The sequence below is a fragment of the Notothenia rossii genome, assembly GCF_949606895.1.
Source record: "Notothenia rossii genome assembly, chromosome: 5".
Lineage (NCBI taxonomy): Eukaryota > Metazoa > Chordata > Actinopteri > Perciformes > Nototheniidae > Notothenia > Notothenia rossii.
In genome coordinates, this window is record NC_136903.1 from 71923902 (window position 1) to 71941522 (window position 17621).

A 17621-nucleotide genomic window follows, 5' to 3' on the forward strand; every position below is an offset into this window, starting at 1 on the left:
CAGTATGGTTATTCCATTCTGATGAAAATGATGTTTAGCAAATATGCAAACTTTCTCTTCCCCAATATAGCTTTGAACTGGAAAAACCTTACCTCATAACGTGCAATAGAGGGTAGATGGTTATTAGGCAACACAGAGGATGCACATAAAATGTAACACCAGCAGGAAGCCTGACATTCAGAGCCCCAGATTACAGCAGAGAATGACACACACACACACACACAATTAAAAGACTGGCCACATCTTCTGCTTTAAGGTAAGACCTGTATAATGATATGTTATAATAAGAGGCTTTACACTATACATTTTTAATAAATCTATACATTTATTTAAAATATCTTAAAATATTTGTTATTGTCTGTTTTATCAATGTTGTTAATTCTTGCTTTTTTGTATGGTATGTTTTATTATTTGAGTTATGTGCAGAATTGACCGCACTGATTTGAACATAGGCTAAGAGGATAATAATATATATCAAATAACGATGGGGCTTTGAGTAACTGTTAAATGCAGGACCATTGTATTATTGTATTGTTTATTATTTATACATTCATTAAGGGCTATTTTATACTTTGACTTAATACCAGAGAGAAACACTTCACTGCATTTATTTGACAGTTTTAATAACTTGTAACTTTGCAGATTCAGCTTATTGATACACATTATAAATCACCTTATACATGATGTCATATTATATGAAGTTACTGAGCAATATATCAAATAATTACAATAAACTTGAATATAAGCTTCCCCTTTCCCAGCTGCATCATTAAAGTAATTAAACATTAGTGCATCAATGATTCCAATCCAATAATATATCATATTATGATTCTATAATAAATGCAGGACTTTTACAACATTTAAATGCAGTAATTCTTTGTTGAGGTAATGCTATTTTCACTTAACTAAAATAACTGAGTATTACTGATCTACCATTGGTTTTAGGTCAGTAAACCACAGCAGTCGTAAATTAAATGAAGTTCTATTATCCTAAAACTGCAGAAAACAAACTTTGAAAATATCATTTTTGCTCAGTAATATCGAATATCATAACAATAATAATAACCTTAATGAGGATTGCAAACAAAGGTTTGAAAGAGAAGTTTGTTGAAAGGAAGTGGTGAAGCACAGTAACGACCTGTGAGTTCCTTTTGTTTTTTTCAAAGAGGGGTGGGGACAACTTGGTTTCTGTTTGAGTGTAACTTTCTGTAGGCACACTACACAAAAGCTTACCTGTATTCTGAATCTTGTTGGTTGACAGCATGCTGATGAACTACACAAACCAAACAGAGGAGGACCTCTTCTCCTGCTACAGTCCTTCAGTCGTGGGCTACCGGTACTTTGCCGTGCTGTGGGGATGTACGGTGACCCTCGTTGGTACGGTGGGGAACCTGATGACCATTCTGGCCTTTGCTCTAGACCCACGTCTGAGGACTCGCTTCAACGTGCTCATCCTCAACCTGGCTGTAGCTGATCTCCTATACTGCACCATACTGCAGCCCATATCAGTCGACTCCTATCTACACCTCAGATGGCGCAGTGGTGAGCTCTGGTGCAGCATCTTCGGCCTGCTCCTCTTCCTCTCCAACTCTGTATCCATTATCACCCTCTGCCTAGTTGCTGTGAGCCGATATCTTCTGGTGGCAAAAAGGGCTTTGTTTGATCGTGTCTTCTCTAGCCGTGGTCTTATTTTACTACTGATCTCAACGTGGGCACTGGGTTTGGCCAGCTTTGGCCCACTCTGGCCTGTTTACGTATTTGTGCCACAGGTGTGCACATGCAGTTTCCATCGCACCAGGGGTCGTCCCTACAGTACCATCTTGCTCTTTTTTTACTTTTTCATTGGGCTGGGCTTTGTTGGTGTTTTCTACCTCCTTATTTACAGACGTGTCAGGATTGCGTCTCAATCGTTGCTTCGATACAGATTCAGCCGCAGATCCTCCAGGAAGAAACCAGCTTCTTCGACACAAGGGACCGATGACAGTGGTGTAGAAAGTGGCATGGCAAAGACATGTAGCTGCGAGATGAGCAGCCAGGCGGATCTAACTCAAAATACAGATGAGATCACCTGTGAAAAACCTTCCAAATCTACCCAAGTGACGGCTCTAGATCCATCAGTAACTAAGCAACCCCTTGATACTGTCAAAACATCACCTTCAACCAGACCTGCTCCCGCCAATGCAGCACCCTCCTCCAACTCAGCAACTTCAGGAGATGCTGATGAATTTAAGCGGGTGACACGCATGTGCTTTACTGTTTTTTTGTGTTTTGTCTTCTGCTTTGTCCCCTTCCTGTTGCTCAACATAGCTGACAAACAGAACCGCGCCCCTCAAGTACTGCACATGTTCTGTGCAAACCTCACCTGGCTCAATAGCTGTATAAACCCCGTGCTTTATGCCGTCATGAACAGACAGTTTCGACAGGCCTACCACGTGCTGCTCACCAGGGCTGCCTCACCTTTTTCCTGCCTTTGGACCTGGAGGTCAACGCTGAGATTCTAAACTCTTTGAGCTCAAATTTGCCAGATCTTTCTCCTCCTGATATAAATAGCTGTCATTAAGGAACAATCACGTTTTAAATTTGTTTCCTATAATGCATTTACGTGCATTGCCAACATTCCAGGCTACATTTACTTCACAATATCCATATAAAATGTATGTTTATGTCTTGTATGTCTTGTATGGAATAAATTACATTTTGTAATAAACAATCCATGGTTGGATACAGACTGTTGAGTTAGCCAATATTTCACCACCACTAGTTTTATCTGTGACTATGAGAAACCACCAAATTACAACATCAGCACAAGATATTACTGTCCAACAAACATGCCTAAGTAATTTCAGTATTTAAGGAACCTACTGTATGACTGTGTTTCATCCACGTATTGCCTTTGATGCGCTGATTATACATGATTCATGATAACTTTTTCTGGTGATTTAGCCTTGGGTTTGACATGTGGGTGGAGTGTGCTTGTTTAAGCATGTTTAAATAGTGTCAAAGCATTTATAACGGACAAAGCCAAATTACAATCATCAATCGTATACTACCTGGCAGTGGCACATGTCATGATCTGGAGTAGAGGTTGAGTCATATTTGTGTAAAAAACACTAAAAAGTGTCTACTTTTACCAAAAGTCCTGCATTAAAAATGTGACTCAAGTAAAAGTAGAAAAGTATTATCATCAAAATATAGTTAAAGTACCAAGAGTCAAAGTAATCATTTAGCAAATTGTTCAATTTCAGAATAATATAATATATGATATGTTGTATAATGATTGATCATTAAAGTGTTCTCAAAGCTGGTAAAGGTGCAGCTAGTTTTAATGACTTTGTATACTGCAGGGTAGTATATTAAGACTTCATTATATTTCACATCATTAATCCAAATTTCTAAAGTAACTAAAGGTATTACATAATTGTAGTGGAGTAAAAATACACAATTTACCTCTGAACTGTAGTAGAAGTAGCATAACATAGAAATACTCAAGTAAAGTACTGTACAAGTATCTCAAAATGATACCTAAGTACAGTACTTGAGTAAGTGTACTTAGTTACTTCCCACATCTGAAATCAGATACGACTTCAAGTCATGTGATAATTTCTTAGTATTTGATCCTTCAACTTGGCCTCAGGGATTGCAAGGACTTCACAGTTAAGGCAACACGTTTTGGAGAAAGCAAATCGGAGGCTTAAACAGAGACAGGCAGGTGCATCTGCAGCATTTTCACCATCTACCATGCAAGAAGAGGAACGAGAGGACACTGATGAGGACAGTGAGGAAGACTGCTCTTATTAAAACCACGCTTCTTGTGGGGTGAGTACCAAACGCTCTCTCCTGGTACTCATCTGAGTAACTCACTAAAAGGTATGTGCACCCCTGACTATAATTCAACTCGACTTGACACGTCTCGTCATGCATAGACTAAGCGAGCTTTGATTACTGATATCATAAAGTTACATTTTCTATCAGACAAACTTTTAACATCATGCTAGTTTTAGCAAAACTACAGTGTGTAGCCTATGTCATTATTATTTCATAAACGTTCTGCTTGGTAAGTGTGAATAAGAAAGATTAAAATCAGCAAAGTCGTTCATCCTAACTTCATCCCAAATTGAACAAGAGTCAATCCAAACTGTATTATTATATTTCACTATGGTGATCTGCCGGTGGATTAACAATTTGCGGTCAAAGCATAGCATTATTTAGGGTAGGAAAAAAGGTAAATTTAGTAATAAAAATAAATACAACACACTTCAAGTTAATTGAGAAAAACATTTAAGTCATAGGCCTATGATGTATTTATAATTATAATTACTCAATGCCTCAACTAACTTAGTTACAGATAATTTAGCGCAACTAACAACAGCTAACGTTAGCTTAACTGACACTTTAGCAAGTACAGACTTGTCTGTAGACATACGGCACAAGGCAAGTACAAAGTTGCTTTCGGCCACATAAATTAAGTACTCACTGAGCTTTAATTTTTGTTGTTGCGTCTCCTTCTGTGTAAAATATCCAGTCCTTTAGCTTGCTAGCTGTTTGGTGTTTCATTCTTGGCAACCTGTGTCCATGCTGCCCGGGCGGAAGGTGAAAAAGACCTCTCACCTAATTTGAACGTGCATACATTTAAATGTTTACAAAGTTGTAAGAGAACCTACAATTCAGTCACACAGCTTGAATTTATTTCAGTATTTGTTATTATTTTTAAAATACACTTTTGATTAAGATCAGCGCTGCAGTTTGAAATACTGGAAACATAAGCTATTTCTCCAATGTATTCATTTACAGCATTTCAGTTAATAATTAATGGAACATACAATCAGCAATTTCCCTTTTATTGGTGATAACATATTTGAACGGGTTAATTAATATAAAAAGATAACTTAAAAAGCAGGAAGTGCCATGTGTTATTTCAAAATATCACACGCTGCAGGTAGCAACAATAAAACAAGAACAAATGGGCTCAAAACAAACATTAAAACAATAAATTATGTGCAGTCCACGGAATTTTCCCAACAATAAAAAGAAACATTATGAAACTGCTTGCATGGTCAGTTAGATATAATTCCAGATATTCATTTAAAACAGAGCTTTGGAATGCAAAAATGTTCATAAATAATAGTTTATCGATCATGATAGTTGAGGGATCTAGTACAGATGCCTTGCACACAATTGGAGTTAGCTACATTTGCTTTCTTTTGTGTCTTCAAATAGTCTCACTGAATCATATCTTTGTTAGCAGGATGGAAGAAAAAATAATTACACGCCTCGATGAGGTTGCATGGGACCCATGTAGAGTGGTTTCAAATCATGAGACAGTACTGTATGTAGAGTGGATTTGCTACCTATGCTACAATTTCATGATGTGTGTTGTAATGTAAGAAGCCAGAAAGTAGAGCAGACAATGAATAACATAGTGGTTATGTTAACTATACACAACAGAGACTTATTGGAAGATGCTGCCACAGGATTGTTGGGGCAGGCAATTAAATCCTGAAAGACTGAAATCACTCAGCCCCGACTCCTCCTGCAAGATATCAGGGTCAACAAAGGCGTTGGGGTTGTTGAGATATGTCAGTAAATCGTCCTCTGTGGCAGCAAGAGAGCCAGACAGCATTGGATCATCAGGGTCATACATTTCCAGAAGTGACTGCTGCAGAGAATGAGGACTCTCGTTTAGTTCTGAGAGCAAAGAAAGGGAAGAGAGAAAGTTACGGTTTCTGCTGCCATGGCTGTGTTCTGGCTATGTTGTTTTCACACAAAAACTGTGACGTGCCAAACCCAAAACATAAAAAATAAAGCAAAGGATGAAACGATTAGATTGGAAGGATTTGATTTTGTGAAGAATTCTCGTGAATTTCATGCAGAGTTGGTATTTTTCCTTCAGGTCATCAAGTTATTCAATAACACATGCATGAATACACTTTTTGTATTTGTGTTTGATGTTTGCATTTTCTTTTCAGTTTGTTCAAGAGGTTGTTTAAAGCTCAACCTGAAGTACTCTATACCTTTTGTAAGCCATAAAAGAAAAGTTGTTCATGTTTACTTATCCATTAAACACCGGCACCACCACTGATAAATACTCAAATCACTATTTCTTGGTTCTGATTGTTGTTGTTTTTTCACAAGGCAAGTACAAAGTTGCTTTCGGCCAAATAAGTTAAGTACTCACTGAGCTTTAATTTGTTTTCTGTCTCCTTCTGTTGTTTTTGTGCTTACACACAAGTTTTGAATGACTTTAACCTGTTAAGCCCCAAAGACCCCTTCGGCGGGTCTTTTTTTTTTTTCACGACACTGTGTCTTAGGGCTTCTTAACATTAAAAAAAACTTTGAAAGTGTCATACCCTCCTAACAGGAAGAAACTCAGCTAACTGATGATACGAACCATTCTTACCGAAACAAAACACAAGTCTCACAAGAAGGGTCTAAATGAGCCCTGAGTGAAAACATGCTAACGCACTTAGCACAGAAATCTCTAGGTAGCAAAACACGGAGATATGCTCACCTTTAGCTGTTATTCTGATCAAAAGTTGTGTTCAATGGCATTAAAACGACAAAAAATGCGGCTGAAGGTTAATCCATAGGTTAATCCAATGTGTCTGTCACTTTGAACAAATTATTGATAATCCATAATTCCATTTTTATGCAATAATCGGAGAATAAATAGCCACCAGAGGTTAGCGCAGCTTCCGGTTTTTGCTACGCGTCACTCTCACTCCTTATTTGGTAACGTACGTGTGTGTGTGTGTGTGTGTGTGTGTGTGTGTGTGTGTGTGTGTGTGTGTGTGTGTGTGTGTGTGTGTGTGTGTGTGTGTGTGTGTGTGTGTGTGTGTGTGTGTGTGTGTGTGTGTGTGTGTGTGTGTGTGTGTGTGTGTGTGTGTGTGTGTGTGTGTGTGTGTGTGTGTGTGTGTGTGTGTGTGTGTGTGTAACTTTCCCTCGATTCTATTGGCTCTAGCGGTTAAAAAGAGATGTCAATCATCAAAATCATCAATGTTTTTTTGTTGCTAAATCTCTCTAAAAAGGTCAAGTTTAACTTGTTTTGCATCAATCTTGATGCAGGATACTTATTATATGTTATACTGTAGTTCGGATTCCTAAAGCTTTAAGGCTAACATCACATCATTCGATGGTGGTTTTCACTATAAGTAATGTGGTTCTTTTGGACAGACACAATAATTTACATGTTTTTACTATGTTCAATCTGAATTTACTTTAAAATAAAAATAAATCTATATTAATTCTAACCCTTCTACATCCAACTCACAGGTTTATCATTACTTTGAGAAAAAAGATTATTAATTTTCCCCTTTTAGAAGTGTAGTTATGGTAATTTGTTCTTGGAATGTCATTTTCGAGCCTGAGACCTGGAAAACAGGCTCGGGCTTAACAGGTAACTCAATAACTTGTTAGTTATTGAGGTGCTGGTAGTTTAACTATTTAACCGTTTGTACAAGTGTATTTCCCAATGGTCCCAAACCTTTTCTTTGAATATAATAGTGCATTGATCTGCATGAAGTCCAGCTCAGTATTTACTTGACTGAGAAGTTCCATGCATTTCTTCCCCTGAAAAATATATTTACATTGGATTGAATGAAAATGAAATGCTATTGCTACAACAATCACTTCTATTGATAATAGTATAACAAATAAATCATACGGTCAAAATATATTTGATTTCATGCGTAATCATTACTGGTGATATTGTATAGCATTAGTTCATTATGTGGTGTTTTTGTTTTAGGTGTATATTCATTGATTTAATACATGCAACAAGCACGATATTCAAGCATCAGAAGTTAGAAAGCTATAAGAAACTAACGTGTTAGTTAGTTTGCCCAAACCAATCATCTTCACACCTGTTAGAGTTTATGTTCAGTAGAGAATTACCACTGAACATGTGCATGCAGTCGAAGCAGCCCACAGCCTTACAGGATACGCTGTAAGTTAGAAGCTAACCAATTTCATAGCTGTCTGACATATATCTAGACAGCATCTGATTCTTACAACACAAGGCCGAAAGGAAAGAGCAATTTTCGGGATTAGGTTTTTAGCTGGATTGGACAGCAAGGAGAGCCATGACTCACCGGCTGCCTCTCCACACAGGCCATTCTTTTGCTCCAGGCTTTCACCCTGTGCCATGTCAGAGGACATGGGTGATCTGGCCTCCAGTGTGTTCCTACATGACCAATGACAAGCAGTCATTACAACCAGATGCTGATGACATCTTAAAAAAAGGGCGTTGGTACACTACTTAGTAGATTAATTAAGTGCATTTTTAGTTTATATTTTGGTTTCTGTACAAAGTGCACATAGTATTAATTCAAACAAGCAACATACTGAACAAATCTTAAGGAAATCACCCAATATACTTACTCCTTTGAAACAAACACCAGCTTGGTTTTGATGTACTTGAAGTAAGGATTGTCAGCTGAAAGAGAATGAGTTTAGAAATTAATTTGTTGTCGCGAACACACACATCAATACATTGTATTTATACCTACGACGAATTCATGACAAGAACAACACTCTAAAAGCAGAGGTCAAGAACAGTAAATGTCATGAGAGGAGTGTCATTTTGCAAATATTTAGATAAGCAAAAAGCAGCAAAAATATTTGATGCCCTTACCTCCAGTCTTGTTAGAGTAGTATTTTCCGAACGCCTCATCTTTAGGGGTGTTTGGATATAGGTAAAGCAGAGGATTTTCTGGGATATTTTCTGCTTCTAAGATCTGGAAATTCCTGATGATTTCATGGAAAGGGATCTGGCAGAGGTCGACTTTGCTGAAGGGCTGGACTGTCTTTATGTCAGGCTCGCCTACAATACACAGAGGATGGTGACTGTCTACCATGTAACAAGTTCAAAATAGATTTTACAATTATGGTTAAAAAGATAACTCACCAGTTATGGTGGTCTCCACCCAGGAGAAGGTGATTCCTCCAATAACGCTTTCACTGAAGCGCAATAAGAACGTGCCTCTCTGTTTCTTCTTTAGGAGGGACTTCTCTTTGCCTTTGCTCACAAAACCCATGATGAGGCTAGAGTACAGATACAAAAAAGTCTTACATAAAACAAGAAACTTGGCATTTGCTTAAATACTCTCCGCTAAATGCAGATAAAACATACCCATCCCTCCAAAGGTCTTCAAGGTACGTTTTAACCATCACTAAGATGCCATCAAACCACACCCAGAAGGTGTCAGGAAGATTTTCCTGTAAGAAAAGATGTGGAAAAGGTAATCAATTCCAACATACATTATACTCACAAACAATCATTAAACCAAACAAAAAATATACAGCCAAGCGTAATGCTTTGTGAGGCTGAAATGATCATTGTATTGTAATGAAAACCAAATTATATCATGGATAAAAGTGTAAGTGCACAGCTTGTTTTTATCCTAATTAGTCAAAGTAAATTAAATGTTAAAATGTTTGAGGTTAGTGTGTAATGGTCGCAATTTTAACATGCTGGTAATAATAATCATGTTTAATACCTTCATTTACCATGCTAGGTAGCTGACATATTCATCCAAACTAAAGAAAAATACATGGGATGTCATTGCTTTAGCAGGTATTTCGTTTTAAACTAAGATATCGAACAAACTGACAATGGACCTGATTAGACCAGGGGTTCCCAACCTTTTTTCCCAAGAGCCCCCCCAAATGACTCCTGTTGGAAGTTGCGCCCCCCCTGAAACCAGCATGGACAATGACTATGTTTTAAAAATGCGCTTATCCAGAAAAGCCTGGTTTGGACACTTTACGGGTAGAAGAAACATTTCTATTAAAGAAAGAATTATAAATTTCTGTCTTTTTATGCCTTTAATAGCTACTAACTTGAATTTTTATTAAAACTAATTAATCAATTATTTTTTATATTTTATTGTAATGTAGAGATAAGACTTTTAGTGACAATCATGTATTGTGTTGCAATTATATGTAAAAAAAAAAAAGGATAAATATGATATTTGGCCTCAAATAATCTGAGGCCTGGCGCCCCCCCCGCAATCTTTGGTGCCCCCCCAGGTTGAGAACCACTGGATTAGACCTTGCGCTACAGGAGAAAAGCATTGCCATCGGGACACGAGATTTAACAATAATGTGTGTACCAAATAAAGTCAATAAATCAAATCGTCAACATCTTAATCCAAATAACAACAAAACTTCAGGGTGGAGATAAAGGAAGAATATGGGGGCTCACTAAGATCTATATAGTGAGTGAGTGTTGTGCTTAGGGTTTGTTCTATGAGCCATGCTGATAAATATTTTCTAATAATCAGTACTCTTACCTTGCTGAATTTTGACCAAGCTACTTTGCAGGCGTCATAGTTCTGCTTTTTTCCTGGTAGGATAGAAAAATAAATGATGCATTATAAAACTCACTCATAATATTGAATTAAACATACATAAAATCAATAGAGAATGCTTAATTATAGTGTGCAATCCTTTTATGATATTCTGCCAAATCAATATGAACTGGGAGAAAGTCCTGCTGGTTGTTATAATACCAATCAAGTAACTTTAACACTAGTTTCTACTTAGGAAAAGCAACAGTATATATATAATACATTTGAATTGATTAACTGATTTTGACCGAGAAACAATATTTACCAAAGAGCCTGTGTGCAATCATTTCCAGCTGAGCCTCATCCAGACCACGTTTAGTGGCAGAGAGAAACTGCCAGCTCAACATCTCTCCAAACTGTGGCCAAGTGGCTGGAGGAGTGTTGGCAAAGAACATGACGTCCTGGAGAAACAGACACATATCAATAAAAAATTTCACAATATTTTTCAAATTCCTAACAATCGCAGAACTAAACTTCAACATGCTACATGGTGTGTGCAAAAGCTGGGTGAGACAGTTTATTTTTGTCATTATTTGGCAAAAATTATATCAAAACTTGTTAAATCGGTACCTCAGGCATACTTTTTTTCTTAAATAGCCCAACAAACTAACAGAGAAGTTTGCCAAAAAAGCTGTTCTCCACAGCTCCCCCTCTTACGCTTCATAGATGCAAAGAAAATGCTGTTAATACCATCATGAGACTAGCCACAGATGTGACCTGAAGACTAAACAAGCAAAATTGAATCTCTAAAATGCTTTGCCAATACTTCCGGACTCTCTTCTTGATAAGTCCTTCTTCCTTTTTGGTTTGCTATGCAGTGCAGGCAGGTGTGTCTAATGCTGTAATAGTTTCTTTATGCTTAAAGAAACCCCTCTTTTGAATAAATCTTTCACCGTTGAAACGTGACTTACGGTCTACATGTTCTAAAATCTTTAAAGCAGAGCCAAAAGGAGGTTCAGAACAGTTTTTCGGTTAGACCATTCTCATTTAATGTATTCTAAGAGGTTATTATTGATTTTGAGCCCAATAATGCCAATAATGTATTGCCCAAGTGATGGGGATCTCTCACATTGGTGTCCAGACTGAGCATGTTGAACCAGAGGACCGACGCCCAGGCGCTCTGCTGCTGGCTGGAGTTGGAGATGATGACCACCGGGATGGAGGAGGCCTAGAAAAAAAAACTAAATTGAAATCTCATTTTCCATAAGGCAATGAGATAAATTATATGATGCTTAATTGTTTAACATTGCAGATATAGTTAATTTTTTATTTTGATAAAGCGTGACAATATAACGAGACAGGAAGTATAAAGTCCACCTGCAACGCAACGGACACGCCTTTCATCTCAAATTCAGTCTCAAAGTAGATGATGTGAAGCTCCTCTGTAACACTGAGAGAAACCTGTCCTCGGAAAAACACACACATTATTTGTTGTTAACATCTTCTTGAGTTCTGACTGATTATAACAGCAAGTAATGACGGTATCTTTTGGACTCTAAGCCAACTCACATCACTGGCTCCTTTGCCGCCACCTCCAGACTTCTGCTCCTTCAGATTCTATAGACAAATACGAAAAAATGAAATAAGTCAAAACCACAATATAACAGTTTTATTTTAATAATTGTTTTTATCTTTTAATATAAAATATTAATAATAGATCAAATTTGTATAGCGCCTTTCAAAGGACCCAAGGCCGCTTTACATTGTGAACAAACAAACAAACAAACATCAAACAAACAAAACAAAAGGGGCAAATAATAAAGTACGACTCACAAGATGTCTGAAGTCTGCCACCATGCCTCCACTTTGGCTTTCTGCCATGTTCAATGCCTTGCTTTTGGTCCCCAGGACATTAAAACGTCGATAACTATAAACATACAAGAGTTCAGTAAAAACTAATTCAATTTAATACAGTTATTCAATAATTAATATTAGATTATCTTTAAAAAACACTCACCCTTTGATCTGAGGAGCCTCCCTAATTTCAAGGGGGAAAAGAAAATCAGTGATGAATGTGCGGAAACAAAAACGTCATTGTGTATAGTTTGAAGTTCATAATTCAAGGCTGCAGGTTTGCTGTGTTTGTAGGGAACGTTACTCTAAAAGGAGGAGTCTCACCTGTCCATTGATACATTCACTTTCATGGAGTGGTTCAGCTCAGGAAATTTGACAAGAAGCCTGAAAATATTATGACAGTTTGAAGATTTCAGAAATAAATTGTGAGGAAACAAGAAAATAACAAAACAAATAGGAACAATCCATAAAACAAAGTTTACAAAATGGTCTTGAATGTAAGCAAGCTCGAGCCTTTTTAATTGAAGATGTGATTAAGTGAGAGTGAAAGAAGTTCCTGTTACATTTTGAAAAAACATGTTATTTATAAAATAGTAAATGTTTTATTTTTTGAACATATAATTGAAGAACATTTTTTTTTAATATGTGCATTCTGTCAATTGTATATAGTTCTTAGAAAGAAAGATAATTAGATTTGGCAATCAACATTAGAACTTGGAAACAGCCAAAAAAGGTCCAATCAGTGCATTTTGAGTCTATACATGAAGAGTATGTTACAAACATACATTAAAGTGAAGAAAAGGTAATATACTGTTTGCCTGGAGTGTCACACTGACCTGGTCTTGACAGAGAACTGGACGTTTGTGCGGAGCACCAGAGGTCCTTTCCCCTGAGGCATGGATGGCTGAGTTTCAACCACAAAGGAACTTCAGGAAACATGAAAAACAATAATGTCAGGAAACTTCACAAGGAAATCATGAGAATGCAAATGAGTTTAAGAGTGTTTCCTAAAAGTGAGACCTTTTGAGTAATTCTTTCAGAAGAGTATCTGCTCTACTCAGCAGTGCAGGTTTTTCTGCCTTCACAGGGTCGTTTTCATAGGACACTTTTCCCACAAGCTCCTCCAGTTTACCAAGGAACTCACGCACATGGAACAGACACACTGCCACACAGGTGAACCTACCAAACAAGAGAGACAATAGCAAACGACGATTCTTAAAAAGACAAAAAAACTCACAAAGAAACACAACATATGGGATATTAGTGGGATTGTGGAAGTCCCCAGTTGCAATTATAAAACAGCATTGTTTTCTGCATTTTAGCACTTCATTAAAATAATGATTATTGATATATTTTTACATTAAAGGTCAAAGAAAATAATAGTTGATTTGGAGCTAATGGGACCGGACATACCAATTCTCCAGCTGATCCAGACAAACATTGTTTGGAGATCCGATGCAGGCTTTCTGCTGCCTCCTCTGCCACTCCACCAGCTCCTTCTTCACCAAAATGTTGATCAGGTCTTCAGTCCTGTCCAGGAGCTTTTTGAGGTCTGACAGTGTACCCTAGAGAAGGTGATTGTATGAGTCAAAACACACATATATATATATATATAAAAAGGAAGACTATTATATTTTCCAAAAAGGCCTACATTTTAAAACTCTTTAAAAATAGGGATAACTCTGTACCTTTCTACAGTCATTCAGTCTGTTGATAAGACTCTGAAGAACTTTCATTTGATCCTTCTTCACGGCCTCGTCCACCACAGCTGCATAAAAGTTTCCACAGTGGGATTACAGTTTCCATACAAGATGTATCAAAACAAAAGAGAACATGAGGCTGTGATTCAGGCCTCTTTATTACTCTTCCTCAAAGAACATTGTCACAAAAGGCAAATTAAACCAGGATTTGATCTGCTTACCTTCCATCTTGTGTGTTTGGTATTTAAAATCAAACTCGTCCTGCTGCTCCTCCAGACACAATATTGTATGTTCCATGCACTGTGTCCCAAAGGTCCGGAGAAAAAGAAAACGGATGAACTGCAATATCATTCAAATACGAAGCCAAGCATAATATCATCAAGCAACATTATCTGCACCTGCACTTCATTTCTGAGGCCAACCATTTTACGTTCAAGGTCATGCTGGCTGCTTGTCTCCATGGCTTCCTGCTCTACACACAGCAACTGGACCTGAAACAAAGCAAAAGAGTAGGAGGAGCAGGTATAGAGATTAAGAGTCTTCAGAAAAAATGAAGGGTAGTATTTTCGCCTGGTATTGGAAACGTGAGAGTGAAAGTGGCAGTTAATAAGATATCACTGCTTGGTGGAAAATCTTTGCTTTTTAGCCCACACACTGAGTTCATAGTATGTGTTCAGTACATCTGGCACAGAGGGAGAAATTCACACAGGACACATTAAACATGTCCTTTGTAAACTTGGTTTTAAATATTTAATAGTTATGAATTATAGTATTGCAGAAACACAGCCCATTCCTTTATGGTGGATGACCAAATACATGATACATATTTTTTTTTGTAAAAACACCACATTTTCATGTCATTTTCCATTAGCATTATTCTATAGCATTGGTATTTTACAGTGGGCTGATTAAGTATTGTTTGATAAAGTTTTTAAAAATTCTTTAAAATTAGATGTCACATTAACAAATGTCCAAAAAGACAAATTGGATGCTTCATAGTGTTACACAAAAGAATCCTTGTGCAATCAAATTAGCTAGCTCACCTTAATCCCTGTTTGGCACCTTTACATGACAGCAAACTAGTTACCTATGATTATATGTTGTTATATAACAAAGGTAAGTATTGTATGCAAGATAAAAGGTTATATTTATACATGGAACTTTAAGCCCATGCAATATTGTCAGCCAAGCAAACTACACAGCTTAATTTGATTTATATGTAGTGCCTATTATAGAGCAATATCAGTTTGGTTGTTATGTCAATAAATGTTGTATTTACTAGGGTGTGTCTCATTTAATACGCGTGTCAATGAGTTGATGAAACGTTTTCTCAACCTGCTCAGCCAGCTCAGCATTCTGCAGGATGTCCTTCTCTTTGCTCAAAAACCAAAGGATTGTGTTAGCCAAGGCACAGGGGTCATCCAGGTACCTCTGTCAGGGGAGAGAGGTCAGATGAATGCCAAAGCCAATGACCAATGGGATCAGAACCATTATGATCTTCATATTTTCGGTGGATTTTTCCAATTCAAAGTAAAATAGGGCACCCAAAGGTGCTATTGCTCTATTACAAATGCCATCCAATCAAACCTGAAAGCCCTGTTTATAGCGACGAATGTTGTGCTGCAGTAGGAATGACTCCTTCTGGACAAAGCGGCTGTGTTGGTTATCCAGATTCTCCAGCAGGACCTGGAACAGCACCATAGCAAAGTCATGTTCTCGGGCTGCTCTTTGCCTATAGAAAAAAAGGAAATGAAAAACAGAAGTATTTTACAAACAGGGCATTTCACTCTAATCCTTGAATTATATAATGCTGGTTGAATAATATCACTGCTGCCTTACCAATCCTGCTTCTCTATCCAGACAGAGAGGTAGTGCCGCACATCCATAGGAAAATCATCCCTGTCATAGAGCTCATGTAACTGCTGCGTGTACGCATCAGATAGCTCTGTCAGTTTATCCCACTGAGCCATCCTAACCCTGGTTAAGGGAACACAAAGAGTAAAACATTTTCAAGAATGTTAGTAGTATTAATGGTAGTTTTGTATTCATTTAGTGATTTGTTTGTGTTCTTATTGACAATCTTCCGAAGTAAGGCATTCAAATAAATCGAAAACAAACAAAAAATGGACCAAGAAGGTGTGGATTGAAGTTGAAGGTATGCTTACCAATCCTTTAAACATTCACATTCTATTAGTTAACCCTTTCATGACTAGGTTTACAAAAACGGGTTCCCAATTGTTTATTACACAATATGTATGACTCAGTTGTTTGTGTGTTTGCCAAGTTGTTTTTAATTTGCAAAGTTACCTACCATTATTTATTCAATGTCACATCCATTCCACACGTTAACCCCTTTGAAAGATTTGCATGTGCATGTATCTCTGTCAAATAGATGTATCTAATCCTGAGTTGCTTTCTAAACCTATTTCCTTAAACACAAACGGTCTCTCTCATTTCAAACCACTGAATACAGCTAGGAAACTATTGTGTTGCTCTTTGTACAGTATAAAACGCTCAACGTTAGATCATAACATTTTTAACCATGTAAGTTATTACATGGTGCGATGACAGCTTTGTAACAATCCGATCTATTAGTTATATCATCAACAGTTGAAGGAAGCTGGAGCAAAGAAAACAGGGACAACCTGTGACTGCTTATTATGTAAGCTACTTTTGTATGACATGACTTCGTATTGTGGTATGCAGTTGAGACTGAGTATACTGTATTTGCATGTTATGCTTGTCTTTGACTATCCGTCTACAGCCTAGATATGTTCTATTATTAGTAACAACATGTTTACTCACCTTGTTTTATGCTGTCAGTCCGAGACCAGTTATAAATGTCTTAGTAAATAGCTAGCATTTAAGACAGGCGCATTACTATAGTTTTAACGGTTGGCTAAGTCTTGTTTCTAGCTTTAACTGCTATCCGTTGTTAGAAGCTGGTAAAACAAAAACAATTTCCGACAAAACGCAGGAGCGTGAATGTTATTTCCTTAAACACTTTTTTTTTTGTATTTCCATTTCATTGGATACCTAGTAGTCCCTCCCAATTGGTTCTTCTTATTCTAAGAGTGGGCACCATTTTGGCTCTGACATCACTGCTGTTCAGTCACTGAAGATCCGAAATGTCCGGAACCGCTAGCACAGTTTCCTAGTGGGTTCAGAACTAACAGCTTATTGGTCGAGCCGGACACAGCAAAGCACGCGCTGTTGGCACGCTTTCCACGTCAATCAGTAGCGAGGGAAGTGACGCTGAGCAAAATAGAAACCTATGCCTTGTATCGAGATTTCCCGAGAAATTAGGTTGTGATGTAATTACGCGAGCATGTGACGCACAAAAAAGAAAAGAAAACACATTCTGTTTATGCATTCACAGGACACAATAAAAGAAGGTGAAATGTTAAGTCAAGTGACAATAATGATAACATAATTAATACATTATTTAAAGGAATTTAATGTAATGCCAAGTTCAATAAAACATTATGAGGTGTAATGAAAACAAAGCCATGTTTCATCATTTTCACCACTATTTTTTCTCTTTCACATTCATTTCTACCCCTCTATCCTTTTTCAATTCACATAATAATAATAATAATAATAGATTTAATTTGTTAGCGCTTTTACAGGTGCTCAAATACGCTTTACATATAATAGTGAAGAGAAAAGAAAAGAGAAGAAAGGAACAACAAATAAATATATAGTTAAAGTTAAGGTCAAATAATACAAAAACAATCACACATTAAAAGCCAGATTGAAGAGGTGAGTTTTTGTGAGTTTT

At 37.2% G+C, this 17621-nt stretch overlaps 2 protein-coding genes across 3 annotated transcripts; one reads left to right on the forward strand and one right to left on the reverse strand.

Moving 5' to 3' along the window:
• Nucleotides 1–117: 117 nt before the first annotated feature.
• On the forward strand, nt 118–2728 carry gpr84 (G protein-coupled receptor 84). Its single transcript, XM_079684438.1, has 2 exons — nt 118–256; nt 1262–2728. The coding sequence occupies exon 2, from the start codon at nt 1263–1265 to the stop codon at nt 2499–2501; it is 1239 nt and encodes a 412-aa protein (XP_079540564.1). The 5' UTR covers nt 118–256; nt 1262; the 3' UTR covers nt 2502–2728.
• A 2089-nt stretch (nt 2729–4817) lies between these two features.
• On the reverse strand, nt 4818–16880 carry stat2 (signal transducer and activator of transcription 2). 2 transcript variants are annotated; one of them, XM_079680664.1, is made up of 24 exons: nt 16646–16872; nt 15680–15817; nt 15428–15572; nt 15176–15271; nt 14239–14331; nt 14062–14140; nt 13829–13908; nt 13554–13705; nt 13161–13319; nt 12977–13066; nt 12465–12524; nt 12304–12324; nt 12120–12213; nt 11856–11903; nt 11664–11747; nt 11416–11514; nt 10612–10747; nt 10290–10342; nt 9128–9213; nt 8903–9039; nt 8630–8818; nt 8377–8431; nt 8088–8179; nt 4818–5685 (listed from the first exon to the last, which is right to left on the reverse strand). In XM_079680664.1, the coding sequence occupies exons 2-24, from the start codon at nt 15808–15810 to the stop codon at nt 5450–5452; spliced, it is 2415 nt and encodes an 804-aa protein (XP_079536790.1). In that variant the 5' UTR covers nt 15811–15817; nt 16646–16872; the 3' UTR covers nt 4818–5449. The 2 variants fall into 2 exon arrangements, with proteins under 2 accessions (XP_079536790.1, XP_079536791.1); XM_079680665.1 differs by lacking the exon at nt 8088–8179 and having other exon boundaries at nt 5488–5685; nt 16646–16880.
• Between the last annotated feature and the right edge of the window lie 741 nt (nt 16881–17621).